General features: G+C 49.5%; 1 protein-coding gene across 2 annotated transcripts in view; it reads left to right on the top strand.

The window, feature by feature from the left end:
• The window catches only part of LOC137438996 (sucrase-isomaltase, intestinal), a 674815-nt gene that overhangs the window by 42763 nt on the left and 612203 nt on the right, over positions 1 to 19849 (top strand). For both annotated transcript variants that reach the window (XM_068134544.2, XM_068134543.2), the window contains exon 5: positions 1371 to 1480. In XM_068134544.2, coding sequence (XP_067990645.2) covers positions 1371 to 1480 — 110 coding nt within the window. The remainder of the gene's footprint in view (positions 1 to 1370; positions 1481 to 19849) is intronic.

The raw sequence follows: 19849 nt of genomic DNA, 5'->3' as shown, positions 1-19849 counted from the left end.
AACAAAGAGCAAACCAAACTAAATGTCTGAGGTTTAAATAAGACAGGTTCCTCCAAGAGCCTCTCTAACGATGTTCTAATCATTTGCACCTGAGCTGGTGCACCTGATTCTAATTTTAGGTATTTGAAGTAGAGATAAATGTGGGGGTGTACTTACTTTTTCCCCATGCGAAATTTGCATTTATGTTTATTTAAATTATACAATGGACAACAAAATGTAAATGTTTCATGATATTTGTTATATTATATCACTTTAATCTATCAATATTGTTGAAATGAAGATCAAATAGCTGTATGTTGAAATATATTGAAAAAGGCAAAACTTTACATGGGGTGTACTTACTTTTTCACGTGACTGTATGGGACTATATATCTCAGAAGTGTTAACATTTTTTAAAGCACCCTGTATTAGTACACGGAAGGAGCAGACAAACAACAACGACATCCATGATGATAACTAGAGCATCCATGACGATAACTACGACTACGTTGTTGTCCCCCATCGCACCGCGGAGCGAAAGGGGGACTATGGTTTTCCCCTCAGTCCGTGTGTGCGTGCGTCCATGCATGCGTGCGTGCGTATGTAAGCGAAGGACCGAATTCTAATTTGGTGTGTGGGTGCAACTACGCATATGGAAGAACCTTTTGAAAATTAGGTCGCCACGTCAAAATCCAAGATGGCCGCCGCCATGTATGTCTGACGCCATATATGTCAACATTTTGAGCGGAATATCTTGAAAAATAAGCGAAGTACCAACTTCTAATCTGGTGTGTAGGTGTATCTAGGCATAAGGAAGAACGCTGTTGAAAATTGGGTCGCCACGTCAAAATCCAAGATGGCCGCCACCATATATATGTCTGAACGTTGTGAGCGGAATATCTTGAAAAATAAGCGAAGTACCAACTTCTAATCTGGTGTGTGGGTGTATCTAGGCATAAGGAAGAACGCTATTGAAAATTGGGTCGCCACGTCAAAATCCAATATGGCCGCCACCATATATATGTCTGAACGTTGTGAGCGAAATATGTTGAAAAATAAGCGAACTACGAACGTCTAATCTGGTGTGTGGGTGTATCTACGCATAAGGAAGAACGCTATTGAAAATTGGGTCGCCACGTCAAAATCCAAGATGGCCGCCTTGCGTCTTCCACTTTGTCAACGCACATGACTTCAACGAGGCGTAACGCTTGTTATTATTTAAAATCCTTTCTTCATGTTTCACTTGATTTTACATCCTCATTGATACTCACAGATAGACATGCTGTATGTTTGTGAAGCGCAACATGTTGTCTTTTGATTAAATGCGTTAACAAAGTGATGGGTACGCACACCTCGTATGGATAAAAAGCCACTCAACATTTTTTTTCCAGGTTTCCAATATAAACTATCATACCTTGGAACACCTGTCTTGTTTGAAGATAACATTGAATCGCTGAGGTTCATTGTGGAGTATGAAACGGCCACCCGCCTCCATTTCAAGGTACTACACATACAGTAGTGACAGTAAAAAATGCCTGAAACGAGGAAAACCCAAAAAAAAAACAATTCAATTGCTCAGAAATGTCAGGCATTCTGGGCAAGGCAATATTCCCTCAGCCTGGTTTACACATACATGATCACTGATCAGTAACCCTCCCCTTCCCCCCTCCCTCCCCCTCACATACACTGCTAATTGTGATGGAAAAAGGTAATTCCGTGTTGGATTCTAATGTATGATTGAGATGTGAGGTTTAAAGGTTAATTTCCCAGGAAACTTTGATGAGCATGTTGTTTCTTGTGCACTGCTTCACAGCCTTCCTTCGGTTGGTTCTGTAACCATGTGTTCTCGTGACGCTGTTTCAGATCAAAGATTTAAGTTATGTCATCTTCTTGTAGTCTCCATGTATTTAAACAATTTGACGTCTGTTATAGCAATAGTTTGGTTGGTACTGTGGGAGAATACCAATAGGAACTCTTCCATAGTACCATGAGCAAACCTGTGAAGCTCTACTCAAACTGCATATGCCTTCGGTTACCTAATCTAGTATATCTATCTATCGACATATATATATGTATACATATATATATATCTAGTATACATATATATATTATATATTTATATATATATATATATATATATATATATATATATATATATATATATATATATATATATATATATATATATATATATATATATATATATATATATATTGTAACGATTTTGAGAAGTGTAACGGTTTTTTTGAGAAGTGTAACAATAACAATGGTGCAGTAACAATTTTGGAGGAAGTGTAACGAATGTGAAAACGTTACAATGTGAACGTTACAAAAGTATGGTTTTGTTATGTGTAACATCCTCGTAATGTAAATAATGGTCGCAGCCGTCCTCCTAGTTAATTCCATGAAACTTACACGCAGGTCACGGTATATCTTTTAAATAGTGTATTTCCTTATTCCATGTAGGCTAAATATGTGTTTCCCACTAGATTGACTTTGCATTGTATCAAACAAAATAAGCGTAGGCCCTTCCAATTTCCCCAAACATCTCCGCTCTCCAAAGTTCCTTTCAAAAGGGTGGGAGTTGTGTTCAATCCCGCAAGCCGCCATTGCCCATGTGCTAATCTCGGAGAAGAAAGGCGTGTCTCCACCTCGTCATCGAGGGGAGGAGTGAGCCAGAGGGTCGCAAGGCCAATCAGCACCGCGGTGAGCGAACCGGTAGGCGTGCCCTCACAGCCGGCGGCTTGATTCCGCCGCGAGTTATAAAAGCGACTGTAAGGGACTGCTTTATGAGATGACCTGGGAGATGAGCAAAGAGGCGGCACCAAGAGGAGCGGTGAGATGCGAAACGCTCCAAGCCAAAGAGGAGAGGTACTCGGCAAGGAAACCAGCTTTGGAGAGACGCGCTGAAAGGAGGGAGACGACTCCACCACAAGAAGAGGAGCAGGTGTGCCGAACCAGCGCGTGACGTCTACAGCAGCGGATACGCGACGGAGGGTTTTCCCGCCAAAAACCGCGAGGAATTGAGAGCTGCTGCCTCCGACCTTGCCTCCCTCTCAAGCAATCCACCTCAAGCCCTACCTGCCTGCAATATCCCCTGTGTAAGTGTGAACGTCCTGTCCTACTCGTTGTCTTGGGATTAAGTAAATTGAATAGTTTAAGCTAACAATGCACTGTGTGACTGCTTCTTCCATCCATTGCTGTAAATAATTTTGGTCGCTCTTTCTTTTTGCTTGTGTGTGTATAATAAATCTGTTCTTCCTCCGTACTCTGTCTTCTTCTTCTTTTTCCTTCTCTTTCGGTCGCTTTAGAGGTTTCCCGATTGAATATCTGTGGGGCGATCTGGTCAACGTCGGGTGGAATCGGGCTAATCGGGGAGTAACTGTTCGGACGCGGTAATACACCACCGCTCGGTCAATATAACATCTAAAACCGCGTCTGAAACAATTGGTTGTCAGGAGTTGGATTCGGACCTAGGACTAAATTTGTTAGGCCCAAATTTTGGAACACCAATTGTACTATTAGAGTAACAATTGGTGTCGAGGAGGGAGATCGGACCCGAAGCGCGCTTAACGCGCTCAAAATTACAAGCTGCCGAAATTTATTTTGTTTTATAAAACCCGAATTTTGAGATCGCGCCATGGACAATCAAGGCGATCGGATGTCGGTGGGAGAGATAGACAGGGTGGAATCGACCCAGGACCTCGGGGAAATGTATGTGGAGGAAAGGGAGGAGGAGAGCAATGAGGTGGTTGAGGGTGTATCAGACGCACAAAATGGCGTCCTCGCGCACGTGGGTGTAGCTGCACCAAATTTTGCCGCGCCCGCGACCGCAGCAGCGCCGCTGGTGGATTTGAACCTTTTTATGATGCAAATGAAAGCCCTTATGGAAAAGAATAGTGAGCAATTGGGAGACCAAATTAGAGGTTTGAAAAGCAGTATGGGAGAAATGGGGGGCCAAATGGGAGAGATGGGGGGCCAAATGGGGGTAATGAGGGACGAAGCGAGGGGTACCGGTGAGAAGTTAGACAAAAATTTTGAGGGGTTAGACAACGGGATAAAAGAGGTAAAGTATGGGTTAACGGGGGTGGAAAACAGAATGGCTGCCCAGGAGAATCAGTTAGAGGGGGTGAAAAATGGGTTAATGGGGTTAGAAAATAGGATGGAGGACAAATTGCGGGAAATAGGGGAACAATCTGCCAGGGAAATCAAACAAATGGGAGAGCAGATAGAGGAGGTGAAAATCGGGGTAGAAACCAAACTGGATGCTCAGAGGGATGAATTGGGACAGATGAGGGTGGCATCTACAAAAGAGATGGAGGAAATACGACGAGGGGTAAGTGAGGAGGTTTCGGGGCTACGCGAGGAGGTAAAGCGAGGTGAGAAGCGTATGGAGAAAGAGGTGAGAAATAATACGGCTAAGTTACAAGGGGGAATAGAAGATCTGACGAAGGGAGTAGAACAGCTGACAGTCGGACAAAGGGAACTAGCGGACCAAGTGGAAAAGAACACTGCAATCATCGGGGGTTTGAAAGCGACACAAAAGGACATTAAAAACGAATTAATAGCAACACAAAAGGAATGTCAGATGGTACATGAGGGGTTGACGAAGAAGTTGGAGGAGGTGACAGAAGTGATGGAGACGAAGGACCGAGAGGTGAGGACGCACATCGAAACGGTTAAGGTGGCGTTAGAGGAAGAGATAGAGGGGGCGCACCGGGAGATGAAGGAGGTAAAGGAAAAATTAGAGGAGGTGGAAGAGGGGGTGAGTGAAATTAAGAAGAGACGGAGGGAAACTAAGAGGGAGATAAAGGAGGAAGTCATGGAATATGTACAAGGTCTGTGTTCAAATCATGATGAGGTGCTCACTAACCAAATAAAAAGTTTGCAGGTGGCAGAGGAGGTGCGACGACGAAGTACGGAGGTGAGTGGCAATGTATATGATGTGAGGGGAGATTCAGTCGGCTTGGGGGGTGGTGTAGACCCGGGTGTTCGTGAGGGACCAATGGTAAGATGTATGACTGGTCCGGAGTGGATGGACAGGGGAGGTGTGCAAGGAGGTTTGGCTATGGGGAGTGAGGGGGGTGCTGGTGAGCAAGGGTATGGGGGTATGGCGTGGGTAGCGGGTTGCGGGGGGGCGACCCAGGCATCGACACCAGGAGGGGTAGTGTTTGGAGGGACAGGGGACGCGCGGGAGCCCCCCGGGAATAACGTACTGTGGGAGCCCGAACAGGTTGGTCCCGCGTTGATCCCGCAAGGAGTGACGCGCGGGGTCCGACCTTCGGGCGCCCACAAGGTCCCACTCGCGCCGTATGACGGCAAGAGTGATTTGAGGGCGTACCTGGCGCAGTTTGAGTACGTGTGTAAAGGCAACGGTTGGAATCCGGACGAAGGTGGAGTACACCTGGTGGGGGCACTGCGCGGTGCGGCGGCGGAGGTGCTGACGGCTTTACCACCGGGTGCTCTCACCCTGCCAGCTCTCCGTGCGGCATTAATTAATCGGTTCGGCATTGAGCAGCAAAGCGAGCTTGTTAAAGCCCAACTTGCGCAGCGAAAACGCAAGCCCCAGGAGACCATCGGGGAACTTGCTCACGATATTCGCCGCGTGGTCGGGATTGCACACGCGGACATGGCAGCGAGTTCCCAGGAAAGCCTGGCGCTGGATCACTTTATTCAGGCCCTTCCGGATCTGGAGCTCCGGCAACAGCTCGCCATGTGGCGCCCGCAAACCATGAGTCAGGCGGCCGACGCTGCAGCCCGTTGGGAAGCAGCGAGGCCCCTGGCCCGGGGAGGCGAGCGCCACGCAGTGGCGGTGCGTCAGATGGGGCCCGTGATGGGGGCCCTGACCTGGAGAGCATGGTCCGGAGGTTAGTGGATCGGCGCCTGGCGGGACCTGGACCATGGCAGGCGGCCCCAGCGGTGGCACCCGGTAGTCCCCGACAGAGTACCCCCAATTCGGACATACAGGGGGGGGAATTTGGAATACCGGAGGCAAGCACCTTACCAGGTGAGGTGCTATAATTGTGCTCGGATGGGTCACCGTGCATGGGAGTGTCGAGCTCCGCGCCGGGACGTTTCCCGCCAACCGATGCCCTCAACTCCGCCCCGTATAGATCGGCCTAGCCGACCTCAGACACCCCCCCGCCAGGACCCGGGAAACTAGAACGTGCCGGGCATGCAGGGCGGTGTTCGGCAGTAGGGGATGGGGAGAAGCCCTCGTTGACGCGACAGGTCATTCATTGTGGCCGAATTGGGACGGGTAGTTTGACAATTCGGTGCAAAATTGCCGGCGTGGGGGTGGACGCCGTGGTGGACACGGGAGCCAGCGCCACGATCATCAGCCCCGTGGTCCTTAATTCGAGTGCAGACGGCTGGGGTAAAATCCAGCATCTGGAAAATCATAGTTTGCAGTTGGCTACCGGGGCAACGGCTCCGATCATAGGGCGTGGTTTTGTGACCCTCAAGTTGGGATCGGTAAAGGAAGAGATAGAGGTTTGGGTGGCGGAGGTGTGCGACCCATGCTTAATAGGGTTGGATTTGTTGACTGCCAGCGGTTGTAAAATCGACTTGAGTCGGGGGATCCTGCGATGGGGAGTGGAAGAGCTACCATTGAAGGGGGTGAGCACGGCCGAGAGGGTGGAGCTGGAGGCTCCTGAGGCCGTGACCATCCCTCCGGGGGCCGAGGCCATCGTGCCGGCCCGATGGTCAGCTCGCCCGACATGGCAGGAATCCTGCGGCCTGGTCGAACCGGTGGCAGCGCTATCCATACCTGGTTTAATCGTGGGCCGTAGCCTTGTAAAAACGGACGGGCCGGTAGTGGCCGTCCGAGTAATTAATATTAGCACAGAACCACGCACTATAGTAAGGGGCACGAAGGTAGCTGGCTGCACCCCAGTTAGAGAAGTCGCGTCAGTGAGGGGCGAGAACGTCCAGCCGAGCCGGCCCCAGGGGGAGCCTTCAATAAGTTCTAGGAATTGGCCCGATCCCATTTGCGAGATGGTAAATCGTAGTAGTGTAGAGTTGGGAGGTACCCAGAGGGAGGCCTTACACAAACTGGTTGGGTCCCATTTGGACCTCTTCTCCTTGTCCACCGAGGATATTGGACGTACGGGCCTGGTGAAACATCAGATCCACACCGGTGAGGCCCGGCCTATTCGTCAGGCCGCCCGACGGCTCCCTTGGAGCAAGAGGGCGGAAGCTGACGAGCAGGTTGAAAAAATGCTCGACGCAGGTGTGATCGAGCCCTCGGGAAGTCCTTGGATGTCACCTGTTGTGCTGGTCAAAAAGAAGGATGGGACCACGCGGTTCTGCGTGGACTATCGCCAGCTAAACAACGTGACACTCAAGGACTCATATCCCCTGCCAAGAATTGATGACACCCTCGATGCCGTTGCGGGCTCAAATTGGTTCTCGACTTTGGACCTCAAGAGTGGGTTTTGGCAGGTGGAGATGGATAGGGCAGGGAAGGAGAAAACGGCATTTTCCACAGGTAAGGGACTGTATCAGTTTACTGTGATGCCGTTTGGTTTGTGTAACGCCCCCGCCACCTTTGAGAGATTGATGGAGCATGTACTAGGCGGCATGCCATGGCAATCATGCCTGGTGTACCTGGATGACGTCCTAGTACATGCCAAAACGTTCCCCCAGGCAGTAGCTAATTTGGACCAGGTGTTCGGGTGCCTCAGACAGGCAGGGTTGAAGCTGAACCCGAGTAAGTGCACTTTGTTTGCAAGAGAGGTGGCCTATCTAGGTCACGTGATCGGCCGCGAGGGGGTAAAAACGGACCCAGACAAAATTAAAGCGGTAGAGGAGTGGCCCGCACCACGTACCATCAAGGAGGTGCGGGGATTTTTGGGACTCTGCTCCTACTACCGGCGCTTTGTGGCGAAATTTGCGGAGTTGGCCCGTCCCCTCCACCGGCTTACGGAGAAGGGGACGCGATTTAATTGGACACGGGAGTGCCACGAGGCCTTCCAAAAATTGAAGGGGTGTCTAACATCCGCACCCCTTCTAGCTTACCCCACTAGTGACGGGACATTTACCCTGGACAAGGATGCGAGCCAGGAAGGATTGGGCGCAGTTTTGTCTCAGACACAGGAGGGCGTGGAGAGAGTGATTGGTTACTATAGTCGGGCCTTAAGTAGGCCCGAGCGAAATTATTGCGTCACTCGCAAAGAGTTATTGGCCATGCTGGCTGCCATGAACCATTTCCACCCGTACCTGTACGGGCGGAAATTTTTGGTTAGAACTGACCATTCCTCCTTGCAATGGCTCCTTCGGTTCAAGGAACCGGAGGGCCAAATTGCAAGGTGGTTGGAAAAGTTGCAGCAGTACGATTTTGATGTGGCCCATAGGGCCGGGAAGGCCCATGGTAATGCGGACGCACTCTCTCGGCGTCCTTGTCTGGGGGAAAACTGTAAATTTTGTGCGAGACACGAGGAGAGGGAGCAATTGGGCGATTCCGCCCCGATTCTCGTCGTCCGGGCAACCCGGGTGAGAGGGCCAATTTTGCCACTAACCGCGGACGAGGAATTTGGAGAGTTGGCTTGGAGCACGGCCCAGCAGGAGGATCCTGTTCTGGGGCCGGTGTTCCAATGGGTCAAATTGGGGCAAAGACCAAAGGGGGAAGAGGTCACCCCCCTCGGGGCGCAAACAAAGGCGTATTGGGCTCAGTGGCAGACCCTGGAATTGAAAGGCAACATCTTGTATCGCAAGTGGGTGGAGGTTCCCTCTGATAGAACTTCCTGGCTGGTGATAGTCCCTGACAAATTCAAGAACGTCATATTGCAACAGGTGCATGGTACCCGCTCCGGCGGCCATTTGGGCAGGACAAAGACAATATCTCGGGTCCTCCGGAGGTTCTATTGGGTGAATATGGGGCGCGACATACAGGACTGGTGTCGGAGATGCGACGCCTGTTCTGCCAAAAAGGGACCAGCACGGAGGATGAGGGCCCCCCTTCAATTACATCAGGTGGGGGCCCCCCTTGAGCGGGTGGCTATGGATATTCTAGGACCGCTGCCCCGCACCCGCCAAGGTAATAAGTATATCCTCGTTGTAATGGACTATTTCACCAAGTGGCCGGAGGCCTATGCCCTCCCCAACCAAGAAGCAGGGGTGGTAGCACAGGCCTTCGTAGAAGGATTTGTATGTCGGCACGGGATTCCACAGGAGCTGCACACCGATCAGGGTCGAAATTTTGAAAGTCAATTACTAAAAGATGTGTGCAGACTGCTGTCAATTCGAAAAACCAGGACCACGCCCTTGCGGCCACAATCTGACGGGATGGTGGAAAGGTTCAATCGAACATTGATCCAACAACTGGCATTGTTCACCACCACCCGTCAGGATGACTGGGACGAACATCTCCCGTACCTGTTGATGGCCTACCGAACTAGCCAGCACGGGGCCACCGCATGCAGTCCAGCGTTGCTTATGTATGGGCGGGAGTTACGGGCTCCCGCCGACTTGCTATGCGGTCCCGTGCCAGACACCACGGACACACCGCCGAGGGAGGGTTACGCACGTCACCTGGAGGAAGGCATGGAGCGGGTCCATGCCTTCGCCCGCCGCCAGCTCCATCTGGCGGGGGCCAAGATGAAGCGCAGGTACGACGACCGGAGCCAGGGGAGTCAATACGCTCCGGGGATGAAGATTTGGTTCTTTAATCCCCGGAGGCGGAAGGGAAGGTGCCCAAAACTCACCTCCCCCTGGCAAGGCCCAGGAGTCGTCCAGTCGCAAATCTGTGACGTGGTCATTAAGATCAAAATGGGGCCACGGACCCCCCCTCGGATCGTCCATGCCGACCGGATAAGACCTTATGCCGGCGAGCAGGCGCCCTCATGGATCGCCTCGGCTCTAGATGCCGAGGCAGGACCCAGTACCTCTTGCGACGGGGGCTCGTAGCGTCAGAGGACTGGGGGGATGGTAGTGAGAGATGCCCCGCTGTGGTGGGATGGCAACGCTGTCATCCCTCACAGAAGGGGGGGGCAAATGCGCAATAGTTTATGGGGTGGCTATGACAACCGAGCCAGGGAGGGCTTGGATAATTGTAGGGATCTAGCGACGATGACATTAGGTAACGTTAAGATTAGTTAGTGACTGATACCTGTAGTGGGGACGCAGGTAGATTAGTGTGGATGATAATGACGTGGGAGTGCAATAGTTTAAAGGGACGACTGGGAAGCGCAAGTTTCAGAGGGGAGTAGTTAGCTGAGATGATGCCGTGTGTGTGAGGATTGAACAGGTGTGATTGAACAGGTGTGATTGCACAGGTGTGCAACTGAACAGGTGGATGGAGCAGTGTATGAGTGAGTGATAGGGATTGTGTATTGTGATGACCAAATGGTCCAGGAAGAAAGGAGGGTGCAGGTGGCACCAGGTGTGAGGGCACAGGTGTGCAACAGCAGGTATGGAGAATGGTAGTGTGGAATAAATGGAGTATTGGAATGGATGGTCGTGGAGTGAGTATGGTGGAAATTGTGGAGTGGAGTGGATGGTGCGAAGGTGTGAATGGGGGAAGAGTGGACCCCCATCACGGATACCCGGGGCGGGTAGTGTAAGTGTTAGGTAGAGGGTATAGGTAAATTGTGGTTGGATATTGGCATCTGTGGTGCGGGTGAAAGAATGGTCTTTGGATGGGTGCATTAGTGTCGTGGAAATGGCGGGGCGTGTAGCCTGTTAGTGTGTGTAGTTGGTTGGGCGCTCCACCACTGTAAGGATGTCGGCCAGGTGAGGCCGCAGGTGGGCTCTGGGAGCCGGTAGTAGTTGTTGTGGATGGGGCCCGAGGATCCGGAGGACGGACCCGGGTAGCCCAGTGCCAGAGGGCACCGAGTGGGGTGACAGAGCCAGGAGGGGCCTGCCCCAGTTAGATAGGTTTGGGTGAGGAGCTAGGTAAGCTCGGGTGGCAACTACAGTGGTGGAGGTGTGCAGGTGGGTAGACCTGCTGGGAGAGCTACACGTCGCAGCCCAGAAATTGTGCGAGGGCACCGGGAGATGAATCGGGGGAGTGAGACCCCAAATTGAGAAGCACCACAGTTTGGTCAATGGGAATTGGTTATTAGAACCCATAGTGTAAGTTGGCCAATGGATTGGCAGGGAAAGACCCCGGGTAGTGTAAAGTGTGTTAAAGTCATTTAGAAAATAGTTAGGATGAAGGATCTCCTCGCACCATCTGCATCCACTCACCTGAGGTGACAGGTACTCCACACCATGCCATGTTTTGATTATTTTTTATGATGCAAATGTTTAGATTGTGAGACGCATCATGACGTGGGTGTGACATTGTGCTTTGATGTTCCATCTCTGCCTCCTTATGAGGATTGATGACGAATTGGGTGATGGCAAATTTTGGTTAGAGGGATTGTGGTGACGAATTTGGTATAGGGGAAATATGGGGAAGACGTGACAGTAGTGACGAATTGGTAATGTGTAGATTTTGTACATATGGGGTAAGGGCAAGGGTAGGGTAGGTGACAGGGGGGTGACGTACGGTAGGGACGAGCTTTCTCACTTCGCCCTCCATACGCATTTCACCTTGCATTGCCTTATTGACGTGTACCCTTGTGACCTTACCCCTCGCTCAATTGTCTTTCTTTTGTCTCCCACATGACCTGTGCGCCATTGGGTGCCGAGGGGAGCGTGCGTGAGGTGGCCATTGTGCGCCCGAGATTCCCAGAACCAGCATGCATTGCGTTGATGTACCACTTTATGGACCGCTGTTCTGCGGCCAAGTACCACTTGATGGACCCCAGGTTCTGGGGCAGGGCACCTCTGTTGGAGACCGGCCATAGTGGCCAGGGAATCTTGCTTGCGGACCTCGGTAAGGTGGCACCTATGCCAAACAGGTGGACCACCCTTAGTTGGCCCCTGAGGCCCTAAATAAAAAACGAACACAAGTTGTGCTTTTTTATATTTCCAAGTAGGCCGCATGAAGCCAGAAGACGTCGGGAAGAACATCGGCCCAGCAGAGAAAGAGAAGACCACCACCAGTTGTTTTGTTGTGTTTATTAAGAACCATGGTGACTGCGCACCGAGTGGTGCTTTTGGTGCTTTGTGGTGCTTTTGGTGCTTTTGAGTGCTTTGGTGGTATTGGTACTGGTGCATCGATGCAATGCGTGCTGTCTCCTCCCTCCCAACAGGAATTTCTTTTTCTTGTTCCCTAAAAAGAAACAAAAAAAAACACAGGTCCTGGGTTGCGTTGTAAATAAGAAATAACGCCATTGTAAATAATGCTCCCCACCGTAAATGTATAGTTTGAGAATAATTCCGTAATTCGGTTAGCTGTGGGCTTGAGTCTGTTAGACAGGGTGCAATGCAATAGGGGGACATACTTATGTGTTTTAAGATTGTCACACTCAGGGTCAGGTTAATTGTAGAGGGAATTACACCTACGTGTCACACTAAGTTAAAGTTTAGTAGGCCCGAGTACGGGCCTGAAGAAAGGAGGGTGCAGTGTAACGATTTTGAGAAGTGTAACGGTTTTTTTGAGAAGTGTAACAATAACAATGGTGCAGTAACAATTTTGGAGGAAGTGTAACGAATGTGAAAACGTTACAATGTGAACGTTACAAAAGTATGGTTTTGTTATGTGTAACATCCTCGTAATCTATCTATAATTCCATTAATCTCTGTGTGTATGTGTGTATGTGTGTATGCGACAACGATTTCTCGACAACTACCGGTCCGATATACTTGAAACTTGCCAGGTATATTGCTGGGGACCCGAGGATGTGCCTTTTCAAGGTTTGAAATTAATCGGACAAGTAGTTACCGAGCTATGGCGATTTAGCCGTTCGCCGTTCGCTTTGGCGTTGCGAATGGACCAAACCATTTCCTGTAAATAGAGAGGGGGGGGTTCTGTGGTCGTTGCGAATGGACCAAACCATTTCATGTAAATAGAGGGGGGGGATTGTCACTGTACTCGCAAGCCGTTCGCCGTTCGCTTTGGCGTTGCGAATGGACCAAACCATTTCATGTAAATAGAGGGGGGGGGGGGGATATAATTTTAGATAGATATATAGTACGGGCATATATATAGTACGGGCATGCCCTAGTGTAAATAATGGTCGCAGCCGTCCTCCTAGTTAATTCCATGAAACTTACACGCAGGTCACGGTATATCTTTTAAATAGTGTATTTCCTTATTCCATGTAGGCTAAATATGTGTTTCCCACTAGATTGACTTTGCATTGTATCAAACAAAATAAGCGTAGGCCCTTCCAATTTCCCCAAACATCTCCGCTCTCCAAAGTTCCTTTCAAAAGGGTGGGAGTTGTGTTCAATCCCGCAAGCCGACATTGCCCATGTGCTAATCTCGGAGAAGAAAGGCGTGTCTCCACCTCGTCATCGAGGGGAGGAGTGAGCCAGAGGGTCGCAAGGCCAATCAGCACCGCGGTGAGCGAACCGGTAGGCGTGCCCTCGCAGCCGGCGGCTTGATTCCGCCGCGAGTTATAAAAGCGACTGTAAGGGACTGCTTTATGAGATGACCTGGGAGATGAGCAAAGAGGCGGCACCAAGAGGAGCGGTGAGATGCGAAACGCTCCAAGCCAAAGAGGAGAGGTACTCGGCAAGGAAACCAGCTTTGGAGAGACGCGCTGAAAGGAGGGAGACGACTCCACCACAAGAAGAGGAGCAGGTGTGCCGAACCAGCGCGTGACGTCTACAGCAGCGGATACGCGACGGAGGGTTTTCCCGCCAAAAACCGCGAGGAATTGAGAGCTGCTGCCTCCGACCTTGCCTCCCTCTCAAGCAATCCACCTCAAGCCCTACCTGCCTGCAATATCCCCTGTGTAAGTGTGAACGTCCTGTCCTACTCGTTGTCTTGGGATTAAGTAAATTGAATAGTTTAAGCTAACAATGCACTGTGTGACTGCTTCTTCCATCCATTGCTGTAAATAATTTTGGTCGCTCTTTCTTTTTGCTTGTGTGTGTATAATAAATCTGTTCTTCCTCCGTACTCGGTCTTCTTCTTCTTTTTCCTTCTCTTTCGGTCGCTTTAGAGGTTTCCCGATTGAATATCTGTGGGGCGATCTGGTCAACGTCGGGTGGAATCGGGCTAATCGGGGAGTAACTGTTCGGACGCGGTAATACACCACCGCTCGGTCAATATAACATCTAAAACCGCGTCTGTAACAATATATATATATATATATATATATATATATATAATTATATATATATATATATATATATATAATTATATATATATATATATATATATATATATATATATATATATATATATATATATATATATATATATATATACATATATATATATATATATATATATATATATCTTTTTTTTTTCTTTCTTTTTTTTTTTTTTGTATACAAGATCGAGGCTCGTGAAAGAGCGAACATTAATCACACAGAAAGACAAACCGACACATAAAACATACAACATCGGGAGCGGTAGACAAGATGGGGAGAGAGGGGGAAGGACACAAAACACAACATTTGAGAGCAGGGACCGAGAGACATGGAGACATCGAGAGATCTGAGAGAGGGCGAGGGCTTTGGGGGGGGGGGGGGCATGGGAAGGGGGCGATGGGAGAGGTATAAAACATATGGACACTGCCAGGACTTCCAGGAAAGAAGTTGGAATTTCAAACAAGGTGGATCTGGGGTGAATTAGCGGGGGTAGAAAAGATCAAGGTTTTGGATGGGGGAAGATAAGAGATGGTGGTGAACAGCTGTTTTAAAGACCTGGAGGGAGGAGTGGGATTGAAGGGAGTGAGGGAGTTTGTTCCAGAGGCGGGAGAAAAGAGGAATGAAAGAGTGAAGGTGAGCAGAGAGCCGAGATTTCGGCAGTTTAACCATCAGAGGGTTGCTGGCAGATCTTGTGCGACCTGTAGGAATATTTGGGGGACAGAGCACAGAGAGAGCTGGGGGTGCAAGGCCGGAGAGGAGTCGGTAGAAGACAGAAAGACCACCTACCTGCCTGCGGTGAGTGAGTGAAAGGCCCTCAGAGATAGCTTCATCGCGGGAGATTCCAATAATTCTGAAAGCTTTGGTTTCAACAGCGTGAAGCCGAGCTAGGTGTGAGGCAGGAGCACCGGCCCATAGGGGAGAACAGTATTCCATTGAGCTGCGGATGAAAGCCTTGTATGTGGTGAGGAGCTCAGGTGTGCCGAGGAAGGACTTCGCACGACGGAGGATGCCCAGTCGGCGACTGGCTTTGGAGGCCAGCTTGGAAATGTGGTTTTCCCAAGAAAGATCATGGCAGATAGTGAGACCCAAAATCTTGAGCGACAGAACTTCTTGGAGAGGATTGTTGAGAAAGTAGATGGGAGGGTTGTCCAGTCGATCTTTTCGGAGAGACATAGTAAGAGTGTGAGATTTGTCAGGATTGAAAGACATGTTCCACTTTTTTGACCAGTCTGTGATTTTGTCCAGGTCTTCAGAGAGTGAGGAGGCAGCAGACTGCCGATCTGAGGGAAGAGGAATGGAGCAGCAGAGAGTGGAGTCATCAGCAAAGAGATAGAGAGGATTTTCGAGAGAGTCAGAGAGATCATTGATGAAGACCAGAAAAAGCACGGGGCCCAGAACACTGCCTTGGGGAACTCCAGCCTGAACAGGAAGAGGAGATGAGAGAAACCGATTCAGGGCCACACGTTGACGACGACTAGAGAGGAAGTCCGCCAGCCATGCGTGGAGATTTCCATGGATACCAAAGGAGGAGAGTTTGGTGAGCAGAGCGGGGTGCCAGACCGTGTCGAAGGCACGTGATATGTCGAGGGAGACAGCTCTAATTTCCTGTTTGGCATTGAGGACCTCCATCCATTGTTGAGACAGCAGAAGCAGCATGTCCAGAGTAGAGTGACCTGGTCTGAAACCAAATTGATGATCAGAGATCAAGCCATTGGAGAAGAGGAAAGATTTCATATCCGAAGCAATGATGGATTCCATGACTTTGCTGATAATTGGGAGAAGGCTGATTGGTCTGTAGTTGCTAGGATCTGTTTTTGCACCTTTTTTGTGCAAAGCGGTGATGTTGGCTGATTTCCAAGCAGATGGCAGTTTACCTTGAGCAAAAGAGAGGGTGAAGAGAACAGAGAGAGGGTGAGATAGAGCAGCAGAGCAGGATTTTAGGACCCGTGGGCTGATGCCGTCGGGTCCAGTTGCAGAATCAGAGTCGAGGGTTGACAGAAACTTTTCCACCTTGTCAGGAGGAAAGGACACGGAGTCCAGGAGCAGCAGGGTACGACTGGGTATGGTGGGTACAGAGAGGGATGGGTTTGGGACACAAGATTTAGAGGCAAACACAGAGTTGAGGCATTCAGCTTTTTCACGTGCGGAGTCAGCTGTGTAGCCGTTTGAGGTAAGGGAGGGGATGGAGGGGGAACAAACACCAGAAACGGATTTGACCAGACGCCACCAGGATTTGGAAGAGGGAGACAGATAAGAGAGTTCGGTCTTGAGAACGGAGAGATATTGTTTCCTGGCTCTCCTGAGGGTGGACACACACTTGTTTCGGGCTTTGTGAAAGGAAATGAGATTTCCTTCCGTTGGATTTGCTTTCCAGGAGACGAAGGCAAGTTGTTTCTGGGCAACAGCCTCACCACAAGATTCCGTGTACCATGGACGGGAGGAAGGGTATGACAACTGAAGACGGGATGGGATAAATCTGTGCATGAGAGAGAGCAATTTACTTTGGAAGAATTCCCAGGATGAGTTGATGTCAGAGGTGGTAGAGATGGGAGACCAGTCCAGATGATTGATGGCTGCTTGAAGACCGTGCCAGTTGGCCTGAGTGAAATGCCAGACTCGTCGACGCTGAGCAGGCTCCCTGAGGATGGTCAGAGAGATGTCCACTTTAACAAGGACATGATCAGATGATCCGATCGGAGCAGAAGAAGAGCAGCAGACATTTACAGGGAAGTTAGTCATAACCAAGTCCAGAAGAGAAGATGTTCCGTTGACTGAGATCCGGGTCAGGAAATTGACAGATTGTGTCAGTCCCAGTGAGTCGCAGAAGTCCTTTGCTGAGGAGCCATGGCTGGTGAGAGAGGTACCCACACCCAGCCAACTGGCATGATGACAGTTGAAATCACCACATATGAGGAAGAGAGAGTTGGGATGAGTAGATAGAAGTTGGTCCATATCATCAGACAGCGAGATGTAGATGGAGTCATCACTGTTTGGTGGACGGTACAACACACATATGAACAAGAGGTGGGAGCGAAGGGGAAGCCGTAGCCAGAGGTATTCCTGGGGGTGAGGTGGAGAGAGTGCAGTGCAGGGCGAGTGAGGAAGAGAGTTTTTGATAAAGATAGCAACCCCGCCTCCAGGACGAGGCTCAGGTCTATCATACCGGAGGAGGGAGTAGCCCGGGAGAGATACTATGGAATCAGAGACATCATAAAGGAGGAAAGTTTCTGTTAAGCAGATCACGTCTGGTTTGACAGAAGCAACCTGTATGGAGAGATCAGTTAAGTTTGAACGAAGGCCCCGGATGTTTGAGGTCCATACCGTTAATGAAGAGGAAGGGGGAGCATCAGATACAGAACAGGGGGGAGGAGGGGTAGGGTAAGATGTGGAAGAGGTGGAAGAGGTAGGGAGAGCTGTTGAAGGTGTGTCAGAGATTTCAGAATAGCTCGGAGAAAGGGAAGGATGGGGCGGACAAAAGGTTTGATGGTGATTGGGTGAGCCACAATGAGGTGTTATTTGAGTAGGGGGAAGAGCGAGGCAGAAGGTTGGGGGAGATGGAGGTGAGAGTTTGAAGGGGGAAGAAGCGGGGAGGACGCTTTGAGGAGGGGGAGTGAGAGGGGGGAAATTGAGAAGCAATGAGGGTGGGGAGATTTGAAGGGGAGGGGTGAGGGGGGAGTTTGGGAGGGAAGGGACAAGGGGAGGGATTTGAAAGGGATGGGATATGGGGGAGATTTGGAGGGGAGGGGTGAGGCAGGAGTCTAGGAGGGGAGGGGCGAGGGGGCGTCTTGGCGGGGAGGGGTGAGGGGGTAGTTTAGGAGGGAGGGGGCAAGGGGGGAGATTTGAAAGGGATGGGTGATGGGGAAGATTTGGAGGGGAGGGGTGATGGGGAAGATTTGGAGGGGAGGGGTTATGGGGAAGATTTGGAGGGGAGGGGTGAGATTGGATTTTTGAAAGTGTACGATTTATGGGAAACGAACATTTATTGCAAAATGAGTTTCTTGTGACCTTTGAGTTAAAAATACGTTTAAGGACGCTGGATGGAGGATGGAGTGCAGGAGAGTTTAGGGAATGTAGAAAAAAGGCACTATAGGAGATGGATATTTTTTTTGGGATGCATTGATTTGGTGAGCAAGTCGAAAGCAGCCTTTTAAAGAAGAAGAAGAAAAAGGTGTTATAAAATATGACGGAATACATAACTTGAGGGGAAAGTGTAAACATTGAAGGTTAATGAGTGAAAACTATCTGGGGAAATGGGGGAGAAACACGTGGTCGAAGAACGAACGAACGAATACGAACGAATAAGAATGAAAAAAAGAATGAGAACAGAGAAGGAAATGTTTTTTTTTTTTTTTTTTTTTTTTTTTTTTGAGTTGAGATTTACACAAGGAAGTAGGCTATGGGTGAAAAGACTGGGAATACAGAGAACGAAAGTTATTGGATCACAAACGACGGACCGCTGAGAGAAAAACAAAGCCTCAAGGTTGTACAGTGCACACTGTACAAGGCCTCAAGACACGACACGAATTAACACGATTTTCAATACAGGTATGAAAGATTTGCACCGAAAAATCTTCGTCGGTACACAATATACGTACAACACCATAAATAAATGCAGTTTTAACGAAAATACAAATGGGAACAATCACTTAACTTCGATTTCAAATCGTTCGCGACGCGGCAAAGGCCTTGCTCGCGACACGGCAAACAGACGATCAATTTATGAAAGATAAACACCGAGAAACAACCAAAGTTGCACACAATAACTTCACACACCGAAAGATAAATACAGTTTCGACAAAATACAATTGTGAACAGACTTAACTTCGAAAAACGTGGAGACCGTGTGGAGCTTCGAAAATCCCTCCCACCGTCTCCGAGATCTCGCGAGATCCAATCTATATATCCATATATATATATATATATATATATATATATATATATATATATATATATATATATATATATATATATATATATATATATATATATATATTGTTGCAGAGATGAGGACTGTATTTTTTTGATTGTGTGCTGTATTATTATTATTATTGTTTATTCTGCGCCCCCCTACCTCCGGAGCTGTGTAAAGGTGAAAGGGCATCCCATAATTAGTCCACAAGCATACACGTCAGCCAAATAATAGAATGCCCCTGTTTGATAGTTATCTCTTATTCTGTGTTTTAGGGTAAGGCTGTGTCTCCCATTAATTGAAGTACTCCATTGCACCAGTGAAAGAGAATAGATCCCCTTCCATTCCCATCCCCAAAATCTCCATTCCCTTTTACATCCCCTCTGGTCATTGCCGAGCCTCGATTGCCAAATTACCTCCCCTCCAATAACCGCCATTGACCACGAGGCAGGGTCGGAGAAGAAAGGCGTGTCTCCACCTCGTCATAGAGGGGAAGAGGGGCGTGCCCGCCCGTCGTCATCAAGGGCGGAGCGAGAGGGTCGCGTGACCAACCAGGGCCGAGGTGAGCACACCGATGGGCGTGTCCTGAAGGCCGGCGGCTTGATCGCTGGAGGCGCTATAAAAGGCGCGCACGCAAGAAGCAAGAGAGAGAGTCGTGAGGAGTCAGTCAGTGGAGTCGGTGGTCAGTTGGTTGCGTTGGTTGCGGTGAGGAGTCGGTGGTAAAGAGTGAGTGGACCAAGAACGAGTTGAGGGTTTGGACCAGACGAGTCGGACAAGGCCTGGCAAAGCACGCGACGTCCACAGCAG

This window comes from Myxine glutinosa, chromosome 13 (genome assembly GCF_964187855.1).
Source record: "Myxine glutinosa chromosome 13, kmMyxGlut1.1, whole genome shotgun sequence".
Classification (NCBI taxonomy): Eukaryota; Metazoa; Chordata; class Myxini; order Myxiniformes; family Myxinidae; genus Myxine; species Myxine glutinosa.
Note: the sequence above shows the minus strand (reverse complement) of the source record. Positions and strands in the feature narration are given on the sequence as shown.